The following is a 20258-nucleotide window of genomic DNA, read 5'->3' as shown; positions in this document are numbered from 1 at the left end:
CACTTAAAGCCAGCTAGCGGAGACACAAAGCAGTTCCTCTGACTGGGGCATGCACATTCACAGCCAAAGACGACAGGGTTTGTAAGCAGCAGACGAAAGCACAAATAACCCTAAAGCAGCCTATAAACCCTGGGCTGTACTATGTGAAATTAAAACAAAATACCTTAACACAAACCTCTTGACATGGGTACTCATTTTAGGCTCGGCACGGGCACAGCCCGTGGGGTTGATGGCAAGAGGAAGTTCCATTAAGGGGTTTCGGCCATAGCGGAAAGTGTAATTCTCACAGGCCTCAACCCCTGGCAGCTGCAAAAAAAAAAAAGAGAGAAAGAAAAAAAAATACAAATAATTACATGTTAAATTCTGTGTGTAACAAAATGTTTACATCCCCACACTTCTTTCTGTTCCCCTTCTCGCGTGTCTATCCAGCAAGTGGGATGATCCAGCAAGAAGTGGGGTGGTGAACTCACCGATTCTGCAATCCTGGCCACTGCAGAGACTGTCAAACCAAAGAGGTCTTCACCCTTCAGATAGCCGGGGAACAGCTGGAGCATTTCAGATTCTTTTCTAACAGAAGCAACAGGCTCCAGGATTTTATCCCACACACCTACACAATGATTGGGAAAGAATTACAGTGATGAAAAAAATAAAAAACTATTACATTTGGTTTTAAAGCAAATGCTGAGGATATGGGAACCAGAACCCAGCAGTGAGAAAGCTTTTGTCCTTGATTGCCTATACAAACAGGCCAGGATCTAAAAAGTCAAGTGGAGAATAATTTGCTGAGTTGCTAATTTTTGGGATTTAACAAATCCCAAACAAACACACTGTTGATTCTGCACCCTCAGTTCTCAGAAATGAAGTGTTCTCAGCATGGAAACTTTCAGTCCTCTGACAAGAACATGGACAGGATTCTCTTCAGAAATCCTGCAAAAGTATGGTTTTCTGAAAATCCACAATATATTCTATTTCCCCTAATTGTAGTCAGTGTTCATTCTGTGAGGTATCAGCAAACACAGCACCAAGGCCTTGAGACCCTGAGGGCCACAGGCCTCCAGCACATCCACAAGCCAATTTCCAAGACCTGCCCATATGTTTACAGACACCCTGACATTCTTCACCCTGACAGAGACATCACCCACCCTGAGAACAATGTGGGCACTCAGCTGTTTTCAGAGCTCCCTAACTTGAGCCCAGCTGATTTGAAGATAACTGAGCAGTGGCTCTTTAAACAAAGTCACTTTTCACAAAATGAAACCTGTGCTGACTTTCCTACTGCTTTGGTTCATTTTCAACACTCAGTCTTGGGTTTCCTCTGTGGACTTGGAACAATTCTTCTGATCTGCAGCTTACACAATTTCTTCAGAGGTGTCCACAGTCTTTACAGCAAGGTATTAAAAATAAGCCCTGGAAGCTCACTACAAACATTATGTTAGAACAGCGCCTGCAACAGTTGCTTCAAACAGGTTCTGTACCACAAGAATCAGCAGTGCCCCAATGAACAGCAAAGCCACAAATCCACGATCCTGGTTCCCAAAATTTACCTTTAGGCGTTGTGTCAGTCAGAACCAGATCCTCGTGGCCCTGCTCCACCACCTTGATGACGAAGAGCGGGAGCCCGTCCTTCTCCTCGATGGAGCAGAGGTAGCGGCAGCGCCTGTTGGCGTACCTCATGCTCCAGTAGAGCCGGCTGGCCTCGTAGCCCACGGGGAAGAGGGCTTTGGAGGAGTGGAAGGCCTGCATCTGCTGCGGCAGCAGCTGGCCCACGGCGTGGAAGATGAGGCTCCCCACGCGGAAGGTGTGGTCGCGCTCCCCGCGCTGGACGATGCTGGCGATCTGCCGCACCTCGTCGCGCTGCACGTACACCCTCCGGAACACCGCGAAGTAACTCAGCTCCTGCTCGTGAGTTCCCTTTGGTTTGTGCATGGGGCAAAGCATGGTCTTGTCTTTAAAAAACATGCATTGTGCTTTAATGGCACAGGTAAAGTGATAAATATTGGTGCACCTTAACCTGTGGCAACCGCTGGTGGCACCCATTTTGTGACAGAACATGCATTTCATCTGCAGGCCTCTCCGCAGTGCTAGTTCCACGTTTATTAAGGCACCAGCTTGGGTCTCGTAGACTTCTGTAGACCAAAGAGCACAGTTCAAATGGACCCAAAGGTCTAAATCCAGGTTGAGAAGCCTTGCTGGTCCATCAGTTAATCCGTCACCTTCCTCGTGACAGAAGCAACATTTCCTGTAGTCTTTAGGCACGGGGTCTGGTTTAAGGGTTGTGCCCAGTTTTTTAAGAAATTCATCTATTTCTTCTTCACAAGGAGGTTTGAATGATCCTTTAGGAATCACAATCTGAATGCTCCACTTTTTCCATTTCATCCCTTTCCATTTCTTACTGGGAGGCCGGCAGTCCTCCAGACTGCTGTGTATTGCTTTTAACCTGGGTTTGAGTTTCACCGTTACCTTCAGCTCATCCGGTTTCGCCTCTACCTTGGCTGCTTCAAACGCCGGGGGGAACATGATGGGGGGTGATGAGGGTGGAGAAACCTTTTCCTGCAGCTGAGGCAGACAGTGGACGTCCAAAGTGGAGATGTTGTTGCTGTACTGATGGAATGCTTTGGGCGGCCTCTCCTTCATCGGCGACTGTGGCAGGGTTGGGACTGATTCCTGACAATCAACAGAAAACTCTTTAGGGAAAGGATCCCAAACTTGCTTATCACTAAACAGAACCCGAAAACATGGGCAGCTCAGTATGGGAGAGGCTTCTCCAAATGCCTAAAATCACGATGCAGCAACAGAGGAAGATGGAATTTATCCTAACCCACGTTACCACAGCTTGGTCCAGGATCCAGAGCAGGAAATTCTCCCAGCCTACCTAGAACATGGTGCTCCCTTTATTACACGAGAGAAAGCAAAAATAATCCTCTGTCCAGGTTCTGAATGCAAAACTCCTCAACTGCCCTTGGGAAGCTGACTGCCAGCTTTAGTTCTTAGGGATTCTTAGAAAGTTTTGTTACAGCACAATGTAACCTTAAAATATGGGTCAGAGAACTAATTTAAAGCGCAGGAATCTGGTATTTGGTAGAAGTGGAAAATTTAAACTAATGCCATGTGTTTTTTTTCCTGGAAACAAGTGAGGAGGAATTCCTGCAGGGCTCTGGATTAGATACAACTTGAGGACTTAAACTATTCAATCACAGTAAACAACAATTATACCTGCAGAGATTTGTGGGGGAAAAAAAAAACAATCAAAAAAATCCCCAAAACAAATAACACAAAACAAAACAAAAAATAACCAAACAAAAAAACCACCCTAAGAGAGAAAACAAGAATAACAAAAGAGGCTTAGATTATGAAGTGCTTAACGTGGTTTGTGTGATTAATCTTGAAAGAGTGAATTAAAGGATCAAGAAGCTGAGCATGACATTTAATTAACTTAATCAGGTACATGCTGATGCACTTGTAGAGGAATGTTACTTTGTTTATACACAACTGAAAATGAGCTGCATGGGACACTAAAAGGAGAGGGATGTACACAGAGTTCTCCTCTCCAGGGTTGTATTTTTTGAATTCAATTCCTCCTGATAAAATAAGTAGGATGCACTTGAAGGAAGGCTTCAAACTATACAGTCTATACAGGACTATGAGAACACATTAATTAGGTAAAGCCTGAAGGACACAGCCAGTTCTGTCCAAGGTTTTAGGGGAAAAACAGATACATTTGATCTAGAAGCAGCAGAAGACAAGTTAGTTAAAAGAAGTACTCAAAAACTTTTAACTGTGAGAAACTCAGCAGGATCATTCAGTCTTCGGTGAAGACTATTTCACTTTTAATCACTAAATAATTAGATATATTTAAATTCACTTTCCTCTGACACTGAAGGACACAGCAAGATGTGATGCCCCGTTTCTCTCAGGTGTCAGACACCCCTCACAGGTGTCTGCAGGTAGAGAGCTACAGCAGAGTATTCAGGACCACCTGAGAAAATTCCCTGGCCTAATTCCACCTTCAGTTGAATGAACTTCTTCAGATGTACTTCTCCAGTAGTAAGAACCTCCCTCTCCCGGTCACTATCAGCTCACAGGCTCCTTACTGCTGTTTTGATAAACAATGCTTTAAAATGGCAGCTTCACCCAAATAAAGTCAGGGAGCAGGATTCTATTTTCCCAGTTACACTGAACAAATGAAACTCTTTTTACAAACCAGCTGCTCAATTCTTATTTTCACAGCTTTAATTTTAAATTTAACTGTATAAGCCAAATCCAAATGCAGGATACACCTCTTAAAAACGTGTCTGGGGGTGTTTACCATGCCCAGAGAACTTGACTGACTGATTTTTTGAGACTGCATCTTCAAAGCCTGGGAGGGCAGCCAAAGGTGGTGGCTTTTCTGCCACGCATCTGTCAGGCACAAAGTTCTGCAAATAGAATTTTTACTTAACGCTGCTGGTTCAGAACCTCAACGTCTGAATATAGAGCAATTAATTTATAAATCTCTCAAATGAAGTGCAAGCTTCCCTCTTGGCCCCTTCTGTTCTCCAACAAATAGCTGCAATAATTTCAGCTCACTCGGGTCTGCCAGTGTTTGATACTTACTTTGTTCTCTGAGTTTTTTGCTTGCACAGCTGCTGAATAAAGAACAAAGCAGTTGTTGCTACAGAATACAATGTCCTTCATTTTATCTGAGCCTTCTTGGGAATCCTGGGAATCAAACACAGAACAGTGTTAAGAAGTGCATTTTAATACCATTCTTCACATATCAAGTGTAATGAAACAAGTCTCCCAATCTGGCTGGAAACTCTTTTTATTTGTAGAACATTTGTGAAATAATGAGGGATGCTGTGATATAAATACTTGATTATTTGACAGGTAATCTAACGTTACCACCACCTACACCCTTGTTCTTCAGCATTTCCTGCCTTGCACAGAAATTTAACAATCAAAACATTCTACACCATGCACCCATCCGCTCCATAGGCACTCTTGCAAAGCAAAATCCATTTTGTTTTATCTTTAAATGGCAAAAGAATGTCACATTTCAGCCTAATCAAAGCCAGATCACACTGTTTTATCTACTGATCCATCTGCAAAACCTTACCAGGAATACAGTGCATTCCTGGCTGCATGAACCCTTTACTCTATGCAAGTTCCGGCTATGTCTTTGTGGTGTGGTCACCTCCTGGTCACTGAAGAGCAATGGCATTTTCTGAAGGAATGACAGTTCCCAGTGTAAGGACAAGAAATTGCAACTGAAATCTGATTCCTGCCCAGAAGGAGTGCAGGTATTCCTGCTCCTACAGTAACTCCTGACACAGCAAAGGAGCTGCCTTACAAATGAGCTTTTATTGAACTGAGGTCCCTGAAGAGGTCAGGGAAGGAGCCGGGTAGCAGAGCTTTGAGAACTTCCATAGATGGGACCTGTTTTATGAAACGTACTGGAAGTCGTTTCGCATCAGTAACAACAACTGTGCCATTTTTTAACTGTACTACAAACATGCCTGAATGTCCCACCCTGAATTAGGACACACAAGGGAAGGGGGACTACACAGGAAGCTGAAATGCTCTTGGCTGGCAGGAGAAGCAGGACTTTGTGCCACCCCTTACTTTAAGGCCCTGCCCTGGGCCCCTCAGCACTGACCTGTTTGAGGAAGGGCAGGTCTTTGAAGGATTTCCTCACGCCACTGCCCAGAACCACGACCTTGCAGTGGGAGCACCAGCGAGGCCTCAGTGCTGAGCCTTCTGCCATGTTCTGGCTGTGATCCTTGTAGCCAGCCAGACCTAGGGAACAGATCGTCTGTCAGACGATGCATCAGATCAAACCACAGTTATCAGAGATCACAGCATTCTTCACTGGTCTGGAGGACTAGCACCCTCCTGGACAGGGCATGGAAGAAGGGCTTTAAATCTTTACCTGATAGATAAATTATATAAATCAGACCTAAAACAAGGCAAACCAGGCGAAAACACATTCTTGTGTAAAAAATTACAAACTAACACAGGAATACAGGCTCAAACAATTATGTTAAGTTTTCCAGCATGGGAACAAGCTTTCTGAATGATGTATTTAAAACCAGACTGGACAAAAAAACCCCCCATTCCTAAAAATGTTAGGAATTACGGGAGAAATGCCTCACTGACAGTGATGTAAAGAGACAGTGGAAATCAGAGATGGATGAGTTCTCACTCATGGTTAAATCCAGGAGCATCCACATGATCACGTAAGAAGAGTAGAGTTTTATTTGGAACAAGGATCAGTTATTGAATTCTAGAACACGGATTCATGAGGCTGAAATGCACCAACACTGACTCAGTTAAACCCTGGTACTGAACACTTGGAAGTTAAGGCCCACTCACCATTGCTGTTGGCAGGGAATGGCACATTGGGCTGCTTCAGTCCATAGGGCCCCACGATCCTGGCAGGTCCCATGGATCCTGCCTGGGGACCCTGCAGGAGCAAGTGCTGCCTGTACTCCATGGATGGGTTCCCTCTGTGAGTGTTGGTGGCTGCCATGGAGGATGGGACATCTGGAGCATTACTGACCTCGTAACTGTTGGGAATTCTGACATGGAGCAGGTTGGAGAATGCTGCTACAACGCTACTGATGTTCTAAAAACAGTAATAAAAACAAACCTTCACTTACATCTGACAAGCAGTTCAGACAGCAGAGATGCAAACCATGAGAAAACTGCAACAGCACCGTTACTGCACTGTAACCCCCTCAGAGACACTACATATCAACCAAATTAACTGCTGTTGTACCCTATGTATGCAATACAGGCTTATTCCTTTTACCTCAGCAGCTGTGGGATGTAAAGTAATTGCTACAGAGATAAGGCCAGATTTAGGACCATTCTGGGATGGTCCAAGCTGGGAGGAGAAGAAGCCAGAACCAGGCAACGCTCCTGAACCGGGTTCTGATTTTATGTAATTCCTTTTGGCTTCTGAACCTGAAAATAAAACAGAATACAGCACGTTAATCCTACACTTATGGGAAAACAATCCTAGTTGCAAGTGTTCCCTGTGCTGCAGCCTCACCTTTCCCAGTGCTGCTGGGTAGGATGGGAATGATGGGAGATGGGACAGGTTCTGGGTTCTCCTCCTTTACAACCGACAAGTCTGGGTAGCGACTGATCTCCATCCCCACCACACTTTCAGGAGAGGAAGAAGGAACAAAACTGTCAGGAGTGTCCCTGTCCTCACAGTGATCTTGAACCCTGGAACAAAACCCAAAAAAGCCGTTTTGGAAATGGAGTAAACTTTTGGTAAGCCAAAGTTATAAATCATGACAGGGAACTAAAATGAACTTGCTTGTTGCTACTGGTCAGGGAACACACGTAGATGGTTGGCCATCACCTCTGGGTATCTCATATTCCATTACACACATATTCCATTTCTTGGGAAAGACCCATGAAGAAAAACAAAGACACCAACAAAGCCAAACCCTCTGCTCCCCATGGCTCTATCTACCAGGGTAAGAAATGAGCATTTAATATTTGAACTGTTTTAGTATTTAAACTGTCTAGCCTTTGTCCACAGACAGGCTCCAGTGTTTCACAGACACCCATATTTTGGGCAGGCAAGTGAAAGGGAGACAAAAGGGAAGATTTCTGCAGGGAGACTCATGTTCCAGCCAGTGTTTCTCACCTGGGAAACTGAGTGGAGCTGTGCAGTTTCAGGCTGGCTCTTGCACAGTCTCACTGCTGCTACAGCAGTCATCTGTCACTACAGCACCACATTGCTCCAGGAAAAGCATCTATTTGTACTGTTTTCTTCCACTTTTAAGAGATCAAGGTAAGGAATTCCTAACAATTGAACAGAATCTGGAGCCTAGCAATGGCTGGAATCACCTACTTCAATATGCTGCTCTCTACACGCGGAATGTTAAGAGTTAAAAGGATCCCACTTCATCCTCCGCTCTTCTGTGGCTGTGCACAAAGGACTTTGTTTCTGCACACCTTCACAATCTCATCCACTGAAAGATCACAGAATCTGCTCCAAATACCTTTTTGAAGATGTCAAGGAAAACCTACCTTAACTCCTCCTGGTTGTTGTGAGGTGGTGTTGGAAGTGAAGCAGGGACATCCACGGTTTTGGGGCCCTGAGCCATTGCTCTGGCTAATAAATCATCCTGTGGTCTGAAAGGCAACTGGAACTGCTTTGGCCCCAGAGCTTTGGTAACTGAAACCAGAAAGGCACAGCACAATGAGACATCTGGACAGCTCTTTCAGTGACAGACAAGCTGCCTGCTGGGTGTGGGTGGGGCCTGATGCTGACACCACTCTCAGACACTTGGGAGTTCAAAGAATTGTGACCGTTCAGGATTAACTTCAATCTTTACAAAAACCTGAGAATTTTGAGCAAACAGGATTTGAAAGGATCTTTGAGTGTGTCTTTTGAGTGTGTCTTCTGCCACTGAGAGGATGTTTACTTTAAAAACCCACAAAAGTAAAAAAAAACCCAACGATTTTGTAACAACAAAGGAAAAGGGGTGTGAAAAAGAAGGATTTTAATCACTGAATAGTCTTTACAAATAGCCAGTATAAAGAATAGAAAGCAATTTTAACTGTCCAAATTGTAAGCATCAGGAAATACATACTGACAGTAAACATTCTGGATAGGCTGCTTTGAGCTCACTCAATCAAGGAGTTCATGCCAGTCATTTGTACTGTACCAGAAAACCTGATCTTTAGGTTTTCTTTTTCATTTTTTAAGAGCGCGTCTCGCTCTCAACATGTTTTTGAACGGGCACAAGGCAAAGGCACTGACACCTGACACTACACTGATGTAAAATATTGCTAGCTAGTAATGATTATAACCTTGAAAAGTCTGGGCATTTTGTTTATGTAAATTCCAACTGAGAACCATCCTAGGAGGTTAACCTGGAGGAGACTGAGGGGAGACCTCTCAGCAGCCTCCAGCTTCCTCATGATGGGGAGCAGAGGGGCAGGTGATGATCTCTTCTCACCACCAAAGGGACCCAAGGGAATGGCCTGAAGTTGTGTCAGGGGAGGTTTAGGTTGGATATCAGAAAAAGGTTCTTCACCCAGAGGGGTGGCTGGGCACTGAACAGGCTCCCCAGGCCAGTGGACACAGCACCAAACGTGACAGAGCTCCAAGAGCACTTGGACAACACTCTCAGGCACAAGGTGGGATTGTTGGGGGTGTCCTGCTCAGGGCTGGGAGCTGCACTCAATGGTCCTTGAGGGTCCCTTCACTCAGCATATTTTGTGATTCTAAGATCTGTTTTGCCATTTGCTACAAACAGAACTGACTTAACAGAACCAGCATCGAGCACACGTGCGCCTTACCATCGTGGCCTCCCAGCACTCCAGCCTTGCCAGCGAGCTCCTCCGTGGTGGCGAAGCCATTGACCAACTTCTGGCAGGCCACGGGCGGCGGCGTGGGAGGGAGAGAGGCCGGGGGGGTCGGGGGATTGCTCAGATTGTTCTGCTGCATGACAGGAATTAAAGAACCATCAATCAGGGTGGGACACGGGGAGAAAAACTTGTCTTGTTCCAGTACCAGACAATGAAACCCACTCAAGAGTTTTACACCCAGATGTAGAAATGATATGCAGTCACAGATGATACTCAAGCATGTGACAGACAGGTATCTACTGTGCAAGGCACAATGATTGGCTTTTCTTATCTCAGTGATATCAGAGAAACTGTTCACTTGAGTAAACACTCATTAAATACATTAGCAAATACATTAGCAAAAGAAGACGTGGCTAAACTGTTTACAAAAATGCACAAAGAACATTTTAAGGAACAGTTTCAAACGAGTTCCTACAGTTTCAGCAAAGGTCCCAGTTCCATGCTGAGCGAGCCGTTCCACAGTGACTCTGCAGCACCATGAACAAACCAGCTTCCCCAGCTGTCCCTGAAGGGAAGCTGCCTCATGTTCAACACAAGATGAGCCGTCACTGAAGCAGCTGCCATGGAGCAGCAGATACTCCGCAAGTTCACACTATGGGCTACTTCTCACCAGTTTATTCAACTGCCCATATTTAAATGAAACTTAAATGAGAACTTCAGTATCTTCGACTGTTGTTGCTGCAGTCATGCCCACCAAGCTAATCCTTATTACTTACTTTTGACCACAACAACTCTTTCTGCAGGTCCCATTCTCAGCTTACACACTGTGTAAAGCTGGAGAAAACACCACTGGTTTTAATAGGTTTTTATATTAGGGTAACCAAGCAGCAAATTTGATTCTGTCTGTTCAGTATCCCACTGCCCTTCCCGTATTGCCACTCTGATCTCAGAGACAGAGATTTAAATGCTGTGGGTTATTAACTCACCAACAAACAGTCTATTTTGTTCAGAGTTCCAAGGTTCTTAGTTAGGGCTTGGTGGGCAAATGAGAAAAAGTCTGTTTCTTATTTAATTCACATTAAGAAATGCTTTAATGCTTTCAGTGAATTTGCAAAGTACTGAGAAACAGTCTTTTCTGCTCCACAAAACTGTAATTACAATTTTCATTATTTACCATCCATTTGTTAAGAGTATTTGTAGTTTTTAATTAGTTTAAAATAACACAGTTTCCAGAACCAATATCCACTTTCAGGAGTAAAACAATGGTAAAACTGTTTTGCACTATCTAGTCTAGCAATAGAAGGTTGTTTTTCTTCTAGTTGCATAAAAGGCAAGAACTCTGACTAGTAGTAATAATATCATGGACTTCTCTTCCCACACAACAGAAATCCAGATTAAAACCATACCTTGTAAATGAGCTGGGAGTAGTAATCTGAAGCCCCATCAAGAGTAGCACTACCAAAACTTCCCACAAGTCGATTTCCACCGTTTAGCTGGCCACTGCCATAGGGGAGAAAGTGTGCAAAGCTCACTCCAATTATTGGTTCCACCAAAGGCAGAAGAGAAAGCTGCTGTATTAAAAGAAAAAAAGAGGTCAGAAATTAAATATAAAACAGCACACTGCAATTCCCCAGTCAGTAGAGTGGTTTCTAATTTAAAAGAAGAACTGGAATTTATCCACTGTCAGGAAAACTGTCAAACAGGACACTCTGTTAAGGAATGTGGTCTTCTGTTCAGCTCCAGCCCCCTGCCAGCTCACCCAGAGTCTGCCAGAGCTGACAGGAACTCTGTGGCTTTGGCACCACCATCATGTCAGCCCACCTTCCATAATTAAACAAACCCCCAACTTTAAATTCCCTGTTTTTGTGAAGTTCACATTTTCCCCACCCTGTGCTCTAAATTCAACTTAAGCATCAACTTCACTTCCACTGGGAGAAACCCACGGTTCCAAGTGGCCTCTGGACTGCCTTTCCCAGCCCCTGCACACTCACCTGTTTCAGCTGGATGAAGGTATCTGCATTAGGATAAACAGCCTGCTTTTCTTCTTCCTCTTTTTTCCTTTTCTTGGACCGAGGAGCTGCCTTCTCTCCCGTCCTCTGAGCCCGCTTGTTTCTCTGCTTCTTGGTTTCAGGTCCTACATCTGTTCTCTGGAGCTGGCTGTTACTGCACCCAAATGCACCTTGCATCTGGGCTCCTGCAGTTTGCTGGTGTGAAAAAAGGAGGGGCAGCAGAATTTTTGACATGTTAATACACAGTTCGCTCGGATTTACTGCACGACTCTGAAAGCACAGGCAGAGAGTAATAAATCTCATTGAAAACAAAGTGTATTTTACTGGCAGGAGGAACTGCTAAACTGTCCCTACAGACAGAATTATGATCTCCCATTAACACCGCTGACATCTGAAAACATCATTAAAAACTTACAGGCCAGTAACATTCCTCTTTGAATACCTCCTAAAATCAAGTTACATGTGCATGAAAACTTGGAGATGTTCACGAGGGCCTAATGAAAGACAGACTTGGTGGCAGAAGAAAGGTGTGGAAGTTAATATAATACAAAAGTATTTTGAGGTTAGAAACAAAAGTAATGTTGTGAAACATTTTTGGATTGCAGCACTTGCTTAAATACTTCCAGTACAAATCTGCAAAGCCTTTCCTCCTACAGAAGCACAGCTGGGTAAAAGGGATCAGAATGGGACTCTAATGCTGCAGGGGCAAGCCAAAACAAAGTCCATTAAAAAAAAAAATCCATTATTATTTTAAAAAGCTCTACATGATCCCTACCACCAGTATTCTAATATTCCTTTCACATGTTTTAATGCTGGATCTTTAATACTTAATTACGTGCTGCTCACAACAACCTTAACTTTGGAGTATTTTTTCCTTTTAAATACACTTAAATTCTATTTTAAGAATGAATTTAGAGTTTAGGCAGTCAAAACCCAAAAGCAGAGATTAAGATTACAACAGAATGACCAACAAGTCTAAGTGTAAAGTGTATCCTACCTCCACAGAAAGCACTTTTCTTTAGGTCTGTTTTTAAAGACCTTGTAAATTGATAAATCATACATTCGACTCAGGTGGAGTCACAGGAGAAAGAAGCACCCAGACACACCACAGACACATCCCAGTGAGTAATCAGGAATTCTGTACAGTAATTAGGAATTCTGTACAGTTCTGTACAGACACATCCCAGTGAGTAACAAGGACTCACACTGTAAAATCCTGCCTTAGTATTAGGAAGAGGTATTTTTTCAAGACAACTTTCTGAAGAAAAATAATTTTTTTTTTTGCATTTTAGTGATTTCTGAATCTGCTGACCTAAGAAGCCATGTTAAAATTTATTCTTTTTTCAACACAGGCGATTTACTTGTGGAGAAAAGGCAGGAAAGGGGCAAAAGTTCCTTAAAGCTGTTTCCTCCACCCTCCTACATCAGGTAGGTTATGTTCCCACCATGCCCACAGTAAGGCACAGATCAGGCTCGGGCTGCTGACCACAGTGCAATGAAACCAGTACCAGGCTCACCATTCCTTCAGCGGGGCTCTGCTTCTCTGCTAACTTTTTATCCCCAGAAGCCTCTTCTTCTGCTCCGCCACTGCTCTCCAGTTTCTGATTCAGAAGAGATGAGGATTTCTTGTTTTTTAGCAGGTGTTTGAGCAGTTCATTCCCTGACTCCCCTTTGGCTGCCGGAGCCCCGGGTGGCTGCGCTGGACTCGGAGCTGAAGAGGTTGGCTGTGAGGAGACCTTATCCTCCTCCATCTTAATACTGCTTGGATTTTCTGGTTTAGGCTCAGCTTGACCTGAGCATTGATCAGTTTCTGCCTTTTCCAGTTTAACTTCTTGGAGGCTGCTGGGTGTATCCATTTTAGCCTTTTCAGCCTCTGCATTCCCCCCAGACTGTTTCTGGGACACGCTGCTGCTGCTGCTGCCACCAGGGAGCCTCCCCTCCAGCTCCGGGGAGCTCCGGCTCTCCCCCGTGCTGGATGTCGAGGGGCCCGTTAGCTCCACGGGCTCCTGCTCATCCTGGTGCCGTGGCTCATTGGGGGTGTTCACTGTGGGGGTGGAGGTAGCATCAGAAATGGTTGGGGTTGACGGTGCAGTGATATCAGAGTGTGGAGTTGACGGGGCTTTTATGGACTCGGCGTCGTCGTCCTTTTTCTTTTTCCGTGTCCTTTTCTTTTTGCCTTTCTCTTCTGGGATTATGTCAGAATACAGCTGGATGAGAGACTGGCCTGCTACAGGGATGTTTGCAGCCTGGGGCACACCAGTGTCCGATCCACACGGGGCACTGCCCCCCAGCACTGGAGATGAAGGTACAGCTGCAGGGAACGGAGGCCTGACCTGGTTCTGCGTAAAGGCAGCCCCGGGGAGGTTCCCATGGGTTTGTTTTACATTATGGAAATTGGGAGCTCCACCTGGAACAGCAGATGCATCGGGTCCAAAAGCCGCAGGTCCCACTGGCCTTCTCTCTGTGCTTTGCATAAAATTGGTGGCGGGAGGGGAGGTCACAGCACCTTGCTGCAGGATCTGCCCCATCTGCTGCTGCTGCTGCTGCTGCTGTGGGGACGGCTGCAGGGGCCGAGGGGTTTGCATGAAATCACAAGGCAGCTCAGAATTGAAGAAAGGTATCTGAGATAAGGATGATTTGTTATTCAGTTCAGGCCCCATCATACTGTGCTGCTCCAGCTCCATCCTCTGCTGCAGAGCTCTCTGTCGATCCACCTCCTGCATCAGCTGGATGCGCTGCCGCTCCTGCTGCTCCCGTAAGCGCTCCTTCCGCTCCCGCTCCTGGAAACTTTCACTGAAAGGGTTATTGTCCTCAAACTCCACCCTTGGGGGTGGCCCTGACTGTGCAGCTGCATTTGGGCCAGGCACAGGAGCCGGCGCACCAGGCGTAATTGGCAACGGTGTCATTGGAGGCTGCATCCTTGCTGGATTCATGGAAATGTGACTCGCAGGGGCGTTCGCAGGTTGCCATCCGGATAAATTTGGCATCCTGGTGGGGTTGGACTGCCCAGGGATCACCACTGCGTGCTGCTGATGCTGGAGCTGCTGTGCCACCATGGGGAAGCTCTGCTGATTCATTGCTGGCGCTGCTCCTCCTGGAACCATGGGAGGCTGGGCCTGGACCCCCGGCATTATGGAATGTGGGGCCATCCCACACTGCTGCTGCTGCTGCTGCTTGATGCGGTACTCCTCGATCAGCTCCGCGTGCTCCTTCTGCTGCTTCCGGATCTAAACATCGAAACACTGTTATTCACCTCTGCCACAAACTGGCTGTGTAAGCAGCACAAACCGTCTAACTCACCACTGTAATTCCAGGAGACAACCAACCTCGGCCCAAAATACCGTTTCGTTTAATGTTTTTAATGTGTTTTTAATGCTGAACAGACATTATTTCATTAGAAATACTCCCCAGCCCAAGACTTCAGACAAAACAGCAGCGCCTCAAAGCTGTAATTACACACCAAGACTGCACTGTGCTACAGAATATACAAACCTAAACCTGCAGTGATCCTTTTCGCAGAGATCTTATCATCCATGCACAGGATACAAACAGTTGGGAACAGACAGGAGAAGGGAAACAGTGAGATGGATGATGTTCACACATCAGCAACATTTTACAAAGATGTAACTGGAAAAGTTTGCAGGAAAACAGTGAAGGATATTCCCATTTGTACACAGGCAGCTCTTCAAACATCTCATGTCGGATGAAAATTGTAACTGCTGCTTGAAAATTTAAAATTTTAAGACCAAAATAAACTCAACATGGACATTTAAAGTTCTGCCTTGTAGTTTAGACAAACAGGAGAAGTTGAGGGAAGGATACAACACTGCCAACCGGACAAGCAAGAGCCTTTCAGAAACTCTGCTGAGACCGAACTAAACTTGTCTCCAAAAAAATAAAAGGATTTGCAATCCACTGGCTGATGATACACACATTATGGAAAATCTCTCTCTCACTTCTGTTCATGACTTCCACAGCTTATGCGGGGACAGAAAAGCTCTGTAATGTATTTCGAGCTGTGTGACAGGCCCTCTTCTTTATCTGAAGCAAGGACTAAGACAGAAAGCTCAGGGTAACAGTGATGCCATAGGACACACTTCAGGCTGCAGGACAGACGCACCCAAAATGGGATTTACACAATAATCCCAGGTCCAAGATGATTTATGAGCTCTGCCTTGGCACTGAAAACTGCAGGATAAACAGTGCCACCGCACAGAGCCACTGACTGGATCCATCTGCACTGCACAGATCCAATGCTCCAGGGCTTCTTCTGTAGGGACCTACAGCACGAAACCTGTGCAGGATCTCTGAGGCACCCAAAGCACCATAACCTCCAGGGCCTGCAGGGGTGGATCAGTGACAGTCCCTGGAATGAGCTGAGGTGTCCAAGGCCCAGGGCTGAGCACACACAGGGGCTCTGAGCTGAGCTGGAGATTTCAGCAGTGCAGGGAGGGCAGAGCCCGTGAGCACAGGCACGGAGCCACAGGGGCCATCTGGCAGTGTCTGTGTGGCTCCATGCCTGGCCAATAACCCTGTCTCACATCACCTCGTGGGGCACAGGCAGCTCCTGTGTCCAGGACCAGCCACTCAGAGGGACCCAGGAGCTCTTTTCTGTCTCCATACATACAGAGGCTTTTCAAAAACTAACAGGAGCTTGACTGCAGAAAAATGACTTGATCTGATTTGAAAGAGTGGCAAATTGCTTCCAAAAGAAGGTGGTTAAAACTATACTTTAAACCTCATTTAAGCTCCTATGAGGTACAGAACAAAATGCTACTCAGGATGTGGATTAAATCAACCACTGGTCTAAATCAGTGGCTAAAGGGCAGTTGATAACACCTGCCAGCAGTAGATTAAATTTCAATTTAAAAATTACAAATAGGAGAACCTTAATTATGGGGCAGTAAATGAATCTGCCAGCAATGTCATGGTTAGCAGTTGTTACTTCAGTCTAACTCCACCGTAAGATTAGACTGTCATATGTATAATAAAGATTGGTTAAAGGCTTTTTTTTTGCGTTCATTCTACTTGTGATTCAATGTGGAAGGGAAAAAACATAATGTAGAAATAATTTACCCACTCCATCCCTCTTCCACACAGATGGAAATACGAGCCAACTAATATCCCATCCAGCACATACTTCATCTTGAAGACACAAAACAGGAGAACTGGAGGGTCAGGTATCACTCAGGACTTCATTCCAAGCTGTCTGCTGCCAAGTTTTTTTCTTCATAGTAGTAAAGGATAATTCTAAAGCATTTTCATTTTCAGCAGGACTAGCTGATCCTGACAATCGTGCCAGGTAATTTATAAAAAATGTCTTGAGGAACACAGCACTAACCACTGGTGGGCACAGCGTATTAACAAAACTATCACAGGTTTCATCTCACTTACTATTATCACAGTTACAATATGTGAAATTCCAACTGAATGTAAGGAAAGGAAAACAAAGCCCAGTGAAAGGGGTTACATGTAGAAACAGGGGCCCAGAGAAGCTGGGAAATCTCTTCCCCTGGAGACTTAGAACTTGACTGACAAGGTGCTGAGTAACCTGATTTAATCATGAAGCTACTTCTGCTTTGATCACGACTACAAGATCTCCAGACATCCCTTTGACCTGTGTTATTCCATGACACAATAGTGATGATCAGCATCTAGGAATGAGACAGACCATAAAACTAGCCTAACACTAAAGATATAATAAAAGGAGATTTTCAAACTGTAAAAAAAAAAAAAAAAGATTGGGTTTGGAGGTTCATTCAAGCCTGAAACAAAGCCCTGCATGCTAAAACTTTTCTCCAAATGTTTCATTTTTGCTTTCCATAGTGCCAAGAACTCTGCTGCAAGTCATTTTGCCAAGGAATTCCCCTCTTCCCAAAGTACTAACCCAGCTTTTTGTCATAATGTTTGCCACAGAATGCTGCTTTGCAGCCCCAGGGTCACCTACACTCCAGAGCAATGCTGAACACACACGAAACAGAACAGGGAGTGCCTCCTTTAGGCAGAGCTCCGTTGTGTCTTTCAGAAGATCTAAAGGAAAGAGTTACTACCACTCTGACAGCTCAGTGCCAAGGTGAACAGCCTGGATTGCAGATGATTACCTGATCTAGCTGTTTCTGGACCATACTTTGCTGCTCAGTAACATGTTTCAGCTGTTCTGCATCTTCCTCTGGGAACTCCCGGCCGGCTTTCTTGGCTGTGCGCTGTTTGGCTGAGAGGGCCTTCTTGGATTTTCTGTGGGCTCCAATCTGCTCCTCCAGGTACTTCTGCTGCATTTGAAGAAGCTGTTGTGTATCCTGCAGCCATTCCTCATATTGCTTTCTTTGTGAATCATCTAGAGAGAAGGGAAATGAAGTGTGATATGATCTCATCCCGGAGATGAGCTCTCATCTCACTTTTTAAAGCTCAAGTTTAAACATCAGGTTCCCCCCTTATTTTAAGAAACAAGTGGAGAAATTCAGACAAATCTGACAGAGAATTTGGTATTGCAAGAAGCAGCATGTTCTTGGAGTGACTTGAGTAAATGAGACAGATATCCAAATTACTGCATTTGTGAGAGAAAACAGTTTTAACACAGTTCATTTCAGGAGATATCAGCCAGCTGTTGAGGCAGCAAACATGCACTTGCCAGTGAGCAGATGTGGCTTTGAGAACTGCTACAGAACCCAGTGATTCCCTGTCTTGTCACACAAAAGGGGACATGGAAGATCCCTGGAACTCAAGTACAAAGAGATTAGGGAGCAAGGACACAAACTTACAGGAAGCACAGCCTGATTAATTCTGGTGTTTGCAGAAAATTGTACATACGAAATTTATTTTTATTACAACTTCTAAGAAAAATACTAAAATGATGAACACCGTCAAATATTCATGAAGTGAAAGAAAGACACTGTCTTTGTGAAAATCACTTTGTCAGTGTTAGCCCTCAGCATGGGGCCTTCAGCACCAGTGCCATTTCCTGCCCCCAAAATAAATGCCTCTCATTTTTCAAATGAGAAATGCTCATCTGCCACAGGCAGTCCATTGCTCTCTGATGTTCTTCTGGAGGCAGAAAAACCACGTCTGATAACACTTGACCTGCACTAAGCACAGAAAGCAAGGGAGAAAGAACACTGGTGACGGTGTCATTTGTCTCCTGATCACATTTTGAGTAAGCTGGGACACCACAAATAAGCACAGATCTTCCTTGTGAAGACCCTTGTTTAACAGAGATACCACACAGCAGCATGATTTCAATATAACCACATGCTCCAGACCCTGCCACCTTCTACACCACGAGTCACTGTGCCAGTGACAGCTTTGACTGAACAGCTCAACCAAATCTACTCAGGGTGAGCTACAGCCTCAAGGTGCTTTCAGGGAAAAATTCTGCAGAACTGATACCAAAAACTGAGGGGACAATGGAGTGGAAACACTGAGTGTAACACCAGAAACATCGAAATACTGAAATTTTAATGAGTTCCAGGTAAAAGTGACTACTACTGAACTGAAAAACAGATTTACTCAAGTACTCAGAGCCCACCACCACCCAGCCAGAGCGGGGCCATGCTGAGTGCCATGTGAAATCTCACCACAAATAATTAATACAGATGATATTGTCAGAGCTCCTCATTGCATACTCAGTGCTGCTACTCTAGCTTCTGCAAAATGTGAAGAAGTTAACTTCTGTTTCTTACTCACAAATATCAAGTCAAGTATTTCCAGTGACAGAAGCACTTTTTTACACATGGTCTTCCTCTCCCAACATATGCTCAGTTTTAACTTCTGCTAATAAATCCTTCTCATCACAGAGACTAGGATTCACAGTTGATCTAGGGCATCCAGAACGATGGAATCCGAAAAGCTAGGGCAGTATATTTTCTGCTTTCAACAACAGTGCTTCACAGCCAGGCTTGCCTAACCAGTGCCTGGAAAGCTTATTCTGGTATTTGTTCAAATAACAATGACGCTGCACAAAACTTTCTGCAACTTCTGAAATAAAGAAGTCCATCAATACATACAGTTGTTCTCACTGAGCTCAGAATACTGCAACAGAACCCAAGACCAGGTTTCTGATAAAGCAATCTGCCAGTTAATAGACTACTGCTCTCACACAAATCCAAATAATGTTAATTTTCTGTTTTCCTCTTTCTTTATGGTGTTTGGTTGATGATAGCTTCTAGACAAACAATGTTAGCAGCATTTACTATACACCCCTTCGTTACCTCGCATCGTTATGATGAAATGACTCAATTTTAAAAGGATTATTTTTTATATAGACAGGAACCATTTATGGATAGTTCATTTTAAAGAAAAGAGAAGTGTAAAAGGAAAAAAAAAAAACAAACAACAAACAAACAAAAAACCCCCATACAATAAATTACTAAATCTTTACTTACTGACAAAACCAGGACCAAAATTGGGAGGATTAGGTCTAGAAATCTGAGGTGTCAAACTTCCATCCTAAAAATTTCAGTAAAACAGACAGACAAGGATATTAAATCATGATTCAATTAAAATACCCAAAACGTAGTTATCATTATTGAACGGTTTTGTTTCAAGCCCATATATATCAAGTTGCCTTACCTGTGTAATTGCCTGCTGCATATGATTTTGGCCATCACTGGTCTGAGCCCCTGGCACTGGCTGACCCATAAAGGGAAACCTATTGATAAGCAGAAAGTGTAACCTTGCAAACTGGCATTTTAGGAGAGAGAGACAACTTTATTATGTTCAACTCAAACAAAGCACCCAAATATTTTACAGACGTTGACTTGAATTTCTGTACCACACCTCTTCAACATCTGGAGCATACAGACAGCATTTTGCCCTTGGCTGAAACTTTTGCATTTTATATTTTTTCAGAGAGGTGATATAAATATGACCTACTGTGCAAGAACAGCGAAAACACACACACACACAAGTCTGTACTCGTATTTTAATATTTTACAATTA

General features: G+C 44.4%; 1 protein-coding gene across 9 annotated transcripts in view; it reads right to left on the bottom strand.

Moving 5' to 3' along the window:
- The window catches only part of KMT2C (lysine methyltransferase 2C), a 188947-nt gene that overhangs the window by 2996 nt on the left and 165693 nt on the right, over positions 1-20258 (bottom strand). For 7 of the 9 annotated variants that reach the window (XM_066201015.1, XM_066201043.1, XM_066201068.1 and 4 more), the window contains 16 exons: positions 19890-19968; positions 19703-19766; positions 17426-17658; positions 12842-14551; positions 11307-11519; positions 10722-10886; positions 9307-9448; positions 8029-8176; positions 7034-7212; positions 6791-6945; positions 6352-6604; positions 5636-5775; positions 4594-4698; positions 1545-2664; positions 471-607; positions 164-306 (listed from right to left, as the gene is read on the bottom strand). In XM_066201015.1, the coding sequence (XP_066057112.1) occupies positions 164-306; positions 471-607; positions 1545-2664; positions 4594-4698; positions 5636-5775; positions 6352-6604; positions 6791-6945; positions 7034-7212; positions 8029-8176; positions 9307-9448; positions 10722-10886; positions 11307-11519; positions 12842-14551; positions 17426-17658; positions 19703-19766; positions 19890-19968 (4986 nt within the window). The remainder of the gene's footprint in view (positions 1-163; positions 307-470; positions 608-1544; positions 2665-4593; positions 4699-5635; positions 5776-6351; positions 6605-6790; positions 6946-7033; positions 7213-8028; positions 8177-9306; positions 9449-10721; positions 10887-11306; positions 11520-12841; positions 14552-17425; positions 17659-19702; positions 19767-19889; positions 19969-20258) is intronic. The other 2 variants (XM_066201033.1, XM_066201024.1) reach the window with 2 other exon arrangements.

Source organism: Chamaea fasciata, unplaced genomic scaffold (genome assembly GCF_029207755.1).
Source record: "Chamaea fasciata isolate MVZ Bird 193981 ecotype frontalis unplaced genomic scaffold, bChaFas1.0.hap1 SCAF_1, whole genome shotgun sequence".
NCBI lineage: Eukaryota > Metazoa > Chordata > Aves > Passeriformes > Sylviidae > Chamaea > Chamaea fasciata.
The sequence above is the reverse complement of the archived record's forward strand: the minus strand, read 5'-3'. Positions and strand labels throughout refer to the sequence as shown.